We start from the raw sequence: 8,360 nt of genomic DNA on the forward strand, positions 1-8,360 counted from the left end.
GGCCTGTGGTTCCCTGGCTTGTCCTTGCTACCCTTAAACAACAGAACAACATTAGCCACCTTCCAGTCTTCAGGAACTTCACCAATGCTAACAATGAAGCAAATATCTCCACAAGGGCCTCTGCAGTTACTTCTCTAGCCTCCCACAAAGTTTGAGGATGCACTCAGTCAACCGCTGGGGATTTGTCCATCATTATACGCTGTAAGGCTGCCAATCTCTCCTTCCTGGTAATATGAATCTTCTCCACAACTTTCCACTTGTTTCCCTTATCTCTTGAGCAACCATGATTTTCTCCTCAGTAAACACAGATGAGAAATATTCATTAAAACTCCCACCCATCTCCTTGGCTTGAGACATAGGCAGCCCTGATGACCTCTAAGGGGCCTACTCTCTCCTAGCCGGCTTTTAGTCTTAAACCTTAACCTTTTTTCCTTAACCTCACCTGCCAGATCCATCTCATACCAGCTCTTTGCCCTCCTGATTTCCCTCATGTATTTTTAATCTTTTTGTAGTCATCAAGGGATTCACTCATCCCCAACCTCCTAAACCAAAATGTATGCTTCCTTCATTTTCCTGACCAGAACCTCAATATCTCTCGCCAGCCAAGGATCCCTAAACTTGTCAGGTTTACCCTTCACTCTAACAGGAACATGCTGCCCATAGACACTTGATATCACACTCTTAAAAGCCTTCCACTTCCCCATTGTTCCTTTCCCTTCAAACAGGCTCACCCAATCAACTTCTGCTAGATCCTGCCTAATTCCCCAAAATTAGCCCTGCTCCAGTTTAGGACCCCAACCTGTGGACCCTATCCTTTTCCCTCACTATCTTAAAACCAATAGAATTATGGCCACTAGGGCCAAAGTGCTCCCTGACTGCCACTTCCGTTACTTGCCCTGCCTTGTTCCCTATGAGAAGGTCTAGTATTGCACCCTCCCGAGTAAGACCTCAATATATTGACTCATGAAACTTTCCTGGACACATTTCATAAATTCCACCCTGTCCAGGCCCTTAACACTCTTGGTGGCCCAGTCAATATCAGGGAAATTAAAATCTCCCACTAATACAGAATTATTATTCTTACAACTATGAGCAATTTCTCTACACACCTGCTCCTCAAGTTCCTGCTGACTATTGGGGGGGTCTATAATACAGCCCCACTAGTGTGACCCTCCCCTTCCTGTTTCTAAGTTCTACCCATATGGCCTCACTGGACAATTCCCCCATGAATGTCATCTCTAAGCACTGCTGTTACATCCTCCCTTATCAAAAAGGCAACACCCCCTCCTCACTTACGTGTACCTCTGTCACACCTGCAGCATCCTGTATATTGAGCTGCCAGTCCTGCCCTTCTCTCCGCTATGTTTTTGTTATGGCTGTAACATCATAACAGGTCCCTGAGCCAATCCACGCTCTTAGTTTGTTTGCCTTGCCTGTTAATGCTAATATTTTAATATTAGCAAAATAATGGAATCAATGATTCATCGTATGAAAGTATCTCAGCTGGCAACCAACAGAATTCCAGCTGGATAAACCCTCATTTTGTTATACCATAATATTTCCACGTGTAAATGTTGAATTTGTCCAATTCATTTTCATGGAGCTGGGAAAACTAAAGATTAAAGCAAAATTTTACCCACTTCTTGGCCTTGGCACCCAGGAAATCCGATCCCTGTTTTTCTGCTGGGATTTTCATTAACACTAATGACATTGTTGGCATTGTTCTGACCCAAGCGCTCTCAAATAAAATTAATAGAAGTGCAACACCCATATCTACATCACGATCTTGAAACTCACTCTCCTGAAAATTGATTGTTCTGGCACTTTACAGTACTTCTATTAAGCCTATTTCAGCTTTTACTAACCCTATTTCCCATGAAGCAATGTTGTTTAAAGGACCACACGCAAAACTGTTCTCTGTCAGGCTGTTCACTAGCTCTCTGCTCACAAGACTTGGTCTTCCTTGCATTCTCAATGACTTTTCTGCGCTCAAAACTGACCTGGCAGGGATTTGTTCATACCTAGTATTTCTCTTGCTGGATGGTGTGGAGATGGACATCAGTATAAGACCACACAGGAAACCATGTGGAAGGAAGAACAGAAGAGCTCATCATCCAAGGCATTATATTACCTAGAGTTTACTGTCATCCATGGTCATTGCTTTATTCTCTGAGCAGCAATGGTTACACAGGCTAAGCTCCACCAAGGCAGACCTTACTGAGATCTGTGACTTCTTATGATCTCAGATTCAGCTTCCCACTTTGTTGTGTTTGAGAAATAGTAGCTATTTTCAAAAGAAGCAGCAAAACAAATCTGGTAGTCATAATATTAGCAAAATGATGGAATCAGTGATTAGGTCACAGTTGTATGAAAATACCTCAGCTGGCAACCAACAGATTAAACCATCTGGATAAACCCTCATTATGTGATGTCACAACATTTCCACATGTAAGTGTTGAATTTGTCTTGTTCCTTTTTTAGGTCATTATATCAGTAAAGAAAGGTTTGCCCACTGAAAATGAAAGGAAGTAAATTAGAGTCTGCAGTTCCCCAATCTGATTTTGTGACATAAAACCATTGCAAGAATTATTGCAAACCAAATTCTCTGGAATTTCATATATCTGCTGTTGTACAAGATCAGGAAAAATAGGTTCTGAGGGCAGTTTTCATGTTCAGTGGGCAGGATGTACAGACTCAAGAAAAAAACTTCCTATTTAATTTTGTTAATAACCTCAATTAATGGACATCACACATTGATATTTTGGGATCTTGCACTTGCCTGTTGGAATTAAATGTCCTGTCCTTTTTATTAAAAATTAGAATACTTGCAGTGATATTGCCAATATTTTTAGCAATGGAAAAATATTTTAGTTATTTACACCTTTGCCAGTAGGTACTCCTTACTTGGGCAGTGGTGGCACTAAATCCAAATCTCATTTTCCTTCCTGTAACATAAAGTCATAACACTGCACTTGGGCAGACTATGCTGGAAATTTCCTGATATTTTCATGGGGTTTCTCACTAGCCTGTTCATCCTGAAAGACTAGTTTATTTGTTGGATAGGCATATGAAGGAATGTGAGATAGAGGGATATGTGGGAGGAAAGGGTTAGATAGTGTGAGGGTGGTTTGATGGACGCCACAACATGGTGGGCCGAAGGGCCTGTTTTGTGCTGTATGGTTCTATGGTAGTTTCATCTGGGTCTTGCAGGAATATTCAGCCTACCGGTTAAACAATGACGATGACCTCACTGGTTTTCTTTCCCTGCATTACTTTTGTTGCAGCAAGGAGGCTCAGATTTTGTCCCTGTGGTTGTGAATAGGGAAGTACTACAGTCAATGAGCAAGAGGGATGTTTTGATTAAACGCTGGCCAAAGCCATTAAGGTGGCACTACTATCGGTCTCTGTTACCTGATGTCTCCATCACAATGTGCCCCACATGTTTCCAGGTAGGACTCTGTCTTTATTTAAATCTAACTCCAGTTGCTATCCTCTCAACACAAATGTTTATCTTCTTGTTTCTCACCATTCCACACCCACTCTGCCCCACTCAATGCTTTCCACTATGTGACTCTTCATACTTATTTTTATCCTTGTCAGTTGCCCTTGACACCTTCCTAATAAATTCTTGTCCTATCATTACATTTTTCCTTTATATTCACATCTTTCTGCCTTAAACATCACTTTCAGTATCTTCCTGAATCCCATGATTCCCCTTATCAATTGCCTGTGTTGTATCTGTCTCCAATCACTTGCTTGTCCCCCTAATCATTCACATTCTCGCATTCTTCCAATTCCACAACCTTCTATATCCTCTCCACCCCCATTTCCAACAAGAGCAAGAAGCTCATGCACTGTGCCACTAACATCAAGACCATCTCATCAGCTGCTTGTGTTGCTTCATGGCTTCTCTTCCCTGCTCTGGCACTTGTCCTGAACCTGATTTTTTTTATCTTTTGACAGTTTTTGTTTCTATCCAAGCTTATCTTGTCCATGAGACCCATAGCTCATCTTTGCTATTACCAAAGTATTGACCCTAACTTTTCTTCCCTTGTGCTTTGTTGTCCTGCTCAGAGGTACTGCTGTTGCTTTCTTGCTCTTTTACCTTAAATATATTTTATGGAATAGGGCAACCAAAACTGAATACAGCTTTGTTGTGTAATCAGTGTCTTGAACAGTGCTTTATCCCCATATTTATAGACTGCTAACTTCTATAGTTTTATCTTGCTGAACTTGTACCTCAGGGATTTGTCCTTGAGCTCTTGTCTCTCTATTCATTCACACCTTTAATCATGTTTGGAGTGAGTATCTTCATATTTAAGTTTGCGTGTTTGGATTATTGTTGACTTGAGAGGCACCCCTACTTTTTCCTTCATTAACAGATGTTTCACAGCGAAGACTATGAATTGCTTGTTCTTCAGCACAATTGCTGCCCATACTGTCGCCGGCCAATAGATGAACCCAGTCCATAATGAACAGATTTGGTGATCAACTGTTGTCAGTAGTTACCTGACAATAGTTCAACAAGACACAGCTGAAGATTAAGAAGGATATTTACATTCCAATATTATGGGAATCTAGGCCCTGAGAACTTTGCAGCAGTTTTCAACATTTAAGACAACTTTTATATCCTTGAGTAGCAGAGCAAGACTGGAGAAAAAAGCAGCACCTACGTGTGTGACATGTAGGGCAGCACCTGTGGTTTTAGAAGGAGAAACCCAGAAGTTTCTAAAATATTCTCAAATCTAAAATTTGACAGTTGTGTATTGAGTATTTATAAAATAAAACCAATAAAGATTGTATATTACATGATGCAAGTGGATTTTAAATAAAAACTCATGAAAGGTATTTGTATGGTATGATCTATAATTACCTATCAGTTAGACGTTCAATTTAATTTTTCCCCAACCCAACCATCCATCTCTCTCCCCTGAGTCAGAATTTTTTTTTTGGCTACATGAACTGACAATAAATGAGGCATTTAAAAGTCTCTTTGTGATATGACTGTATAAGTACAACTGCAAGCAAGTCCTGGGGTCTGCACACTGCAGCACCAACTTCACAAGTATGCACTGCTGGCACAGTCTCGGCCACAGGCCACAAAACAAGATCATCCATTGGTTTGAGGTATGTGCTGCTTGTGGTAGGTGCTGCTTCAAATAAACTTTGGACGTGGAGAGATTCAGAATGTGCAAAGTCCTTTATACAAATGGCACCACATGAGCTTACATTACACATACAATTATAAAATCTTATCTCTTCATCTCTTCCTTAAGAATCCATACAGATTCTTATTACAGGCTTGATGGTTTAGGGAGTTGGTGTCTTGTTCTCTCCTCCTAGAGCATTTAATTAGAAATGACTGAATTGACATTCATTATTTCACACCAATTCTTCAGGTATACCATGAGCCCTGGAAATTGGTCTCAGCTGGGCATTTTGCAGTTGTCCATAATCCCACTTGTCAAACTTTATTTGATATGTGAATGAAAAGAGACGTGCCTTTCCAACATAAATCAGCAGCAATCACTCATAGCTGCAATTTAACCTAGATCTCCAACAATACCTAGACAGTTTCTAGCAACAGTCTTCATACTTGCATTGTGAGCACAATTGCTGCCCATATTGTCACCAGCTAATAGATGAACCAAGTCCATATTGAATAGAATTGATGTTCAACTGTTGTCAATATTGTTACAGCTGAAGATTAAGAAGGATATTTCCATCCCAATGTTATGGGAATTTATAACATCAGTGGTAGGGAAGCTATTGGAGAAGATTCTTAGGGATGGGATTTACATGTTTTTGGAAAACCATAGCCTGATTAGGGAAAGTCAGCATGACTGTGCGAGGCATTTAAACTTGAATGAGTTTTATGAGGAGGTGACAAAGGTGATTGATGAGGGTAGAGCAGTGGACGTTGTCTAGATGGACATTAGGCATTTGACAAGGTCCCTCATGGTAGGCTGATCCAGAAGATCATGGGATCCACGGTGACTTGATAGTTTGGACTCAGGATTGGCTTGTCCATAAAAGACACAGGGTAGTGGTGGAAGGGTATTATTCTGGCTGGAGGTCTGTGACCAGTGGTGTTCTGCAAGGAACAATGCTGGGGCTTCCGTTTGTAAATGACTTGGTTGAAAATGTAGATGAGTGGGTTAGAAAGTTTGCAGACGACAAAGATTGGTGGAGTTGTGGACAGTATAGAGGGGTATCAAAGGAAACAGGATATAGATCAGTTACAGATAAGGGCAGAGAAATGGCAGATAGAGTTTAATCTGAGCAACTGTGAGGTGGTGCACTTTGGGAGATCAAATGTAAGGGTAAACTATACAGTTAATAACACAGCTCTCAACAGCATTGATGTACAGAGAGATCTTGGGGTCCATAGTTCACTGAAAGTGGCCACACAAGTAAAGAAGGTATATGGCATGCTTGCCTTGATTGGTTGGGGCATTGAGCATAAGAGTGAAGAAGTCATCTTGCAACTATATAAAACCTTGGTTAGGCCGCACTTGGAGTATTGTGTGCAATTCTGGTCGCCCCATTACTGGAAGGATGTGAAGGCTTTGGAGAGGATTCAGAAGAGGTTTACCAGGATGCTGCCTAAATTAGAGGGTATGAGCTTTAAGGAGGGGGTGGACAAACTGGGGTTGTTTTCTCTGGAGCCTTGGAGGCTGAGGGGAGACCTGGTAGAAGTTTATAAAATTATGAGATGTATAGATAGGACAGACAATCAGAAATCTTTTCCAAGACTAGATAACATGCATTTAAGCCGAGGGGGGAAATTTTAAAGGAGATGTGCTGGAAAAGTTTTTTTTACACAGAGTGATAGATGCCTGGAACAGCCTGCCAGGACTAGTGGTGGAAGCGGATACGATTGTGATATTTAAGAGGCTGATAGACATGAATATACACAGATTGGAGGAACGTGGGTCATGTGCAGGCAGAAGAGATTTTGTTTAATTTGGCATTATGTTCAGCACGGACATCGTGTTCTGAATGGCTTGTCCCTGCTATGTTATAAAGGCCTTGGTAAAGTCCACGCAGACAATATCTACTGCCCTGCCTTCGTCAATCCTCTTGGTAACATTTTCAGAAAACTCTTAAATTTATGCGATGTGATTTCCCATGCACAAAGCCATATTGCCTATCCCTAATCAGTCCTTGCCTTTGCAATTTCAGATATATCCTGTCTCTCAGAATCCCCTCCAGTAATTTCATCACCACTGACTTTAGGGTCACTGACCTATAGTTCTCTGGCTGTCCTTGCAGCGCTTCTTAAATAGAGGCACAACATTAGCCACCATCCAGTCTTCCAGTACCTCACCTGTGGTAATGGTGATACAAGTATCTCTATCGGGGCTCCAGCAATTTCTTCCTTACCTTCCCACAATGTTCTAAGGTATACTTGGTTAGCCCCAGGAATTGATTCACTTTTATGTGCTTTAAGACCACTTTTATAATGCAGATATGTTTCAAGACATCACTATTCTCTTCCCTAAATTACCCAGTTCCATGACCTCCTGCACAATAAATACGAGAAATATTCATTTAAGACCCCACCCATCTCCTGTGGCTCCACACATAAAAAAATACATTGATCATTAAGGGGCCCTATTCTCTCCCATGTTACCCTTTTGCTCTTAATATACTTATAGAATCTCTTAAGATTCTCCTTTACCTTATCTGCTAAAGCTATCTTGTGTCATATTTTTGCCCTCTTAATTTCCTCCTTGTGTATCCTTACATCCCTTATACTCCTGAAGGGATTTACTCGATCCCAACTGTCTGTACCTGACATGTACCTCGTTTTTCCTGACCAAAACCTCAATATCCCTTGTGAACCAGAGTTCTCTAATCCTGCCAGCCTTGCCCTTCATTCTAACAGGAACATGTTGGTCCTGAAATCTCCCTATCCTAGTTTTAAAAGCCTCCCACATACCTGCAAACATCATCTCCCAATCAACCTGTCTAATGCCAGCAAAATTAGCCTTGCCCCAATTTAGGACTTTAACTTGTAAGAACCAGACCTATCCTTTTCCATAACTATGCTAAAACTAATAGATTTATGGTCACTAGTCCCAAAGTGTTTTCTCCACTTACAATCTGCCACTTGCCTAATATCATTTCCCCATAGGAGGTTCAGTGTTGCCCCTTCTCTGGTGGGGCCACTTATTGCTTGAGAAAGCCTTTGGACACACTCTGCCCTAACCAAGCCCTGAGAGCTATGGCAGTCCCAGTCAATATTGGGGAAGTTAAAATCACCTGCATTACAACCTTGTTATTCTTGTAGCTATCTGCAATCTCCCTATATATTTGTTCCTCTAATTCCCGTTGACTATTGACGACATAGTACA

The 8,360-nt window shown here is 41.2% G+C and overlaps 1 protein-coding gene across 3 annotated transcripts in view; it reads left to right on the forward strand.

The window, feature by feature from the left end:
• Positions 1-4,848, forward strand: part of ift122 (intraflagellar transport 122 homolog (Chlamydomonas)) — a 163,510-nt gene extending 158,662 nt beyond the window's left edge. For all 3 annotated transcript variants that reach the window (XM_052017942.1, XM_052017940.1, XM_052017941.1), the window contains 2 exons: positions 3,285-3,449; positions 4,383-4,848. In XM_052017942.1, the coding sequence (XP_051873902.1) occupies positions 3,285-3,449; positions 4,383-4,472 (255 nt within the window). In that variant the 3' untranslated portion in view covers positions 4,473-4,848. The remainder of the gene's footprint in view (positions 1-3,284; positions 3,450-4,382) is intronic.
• The last annotated feature ends 3,512 nt before the right edge of the window (positions 4,849-8,360 follow it).

This window comes from Pristis pectinata, chromosome 6 (genome assembly GCF_009764475.1).
Source record: "Pristis pectinata isolate sPriPec2 chromosome 6, sPriPec2.1.pri, whole genome shotgun sequence".
NCBI classification, from domain to species: domain Eukaryota; kingdom Metazoa; phylum Chordata; class Chondrichthyes; order Rhinopristiformes; family Pristidae; genus Pristis; species Pristis pectinata.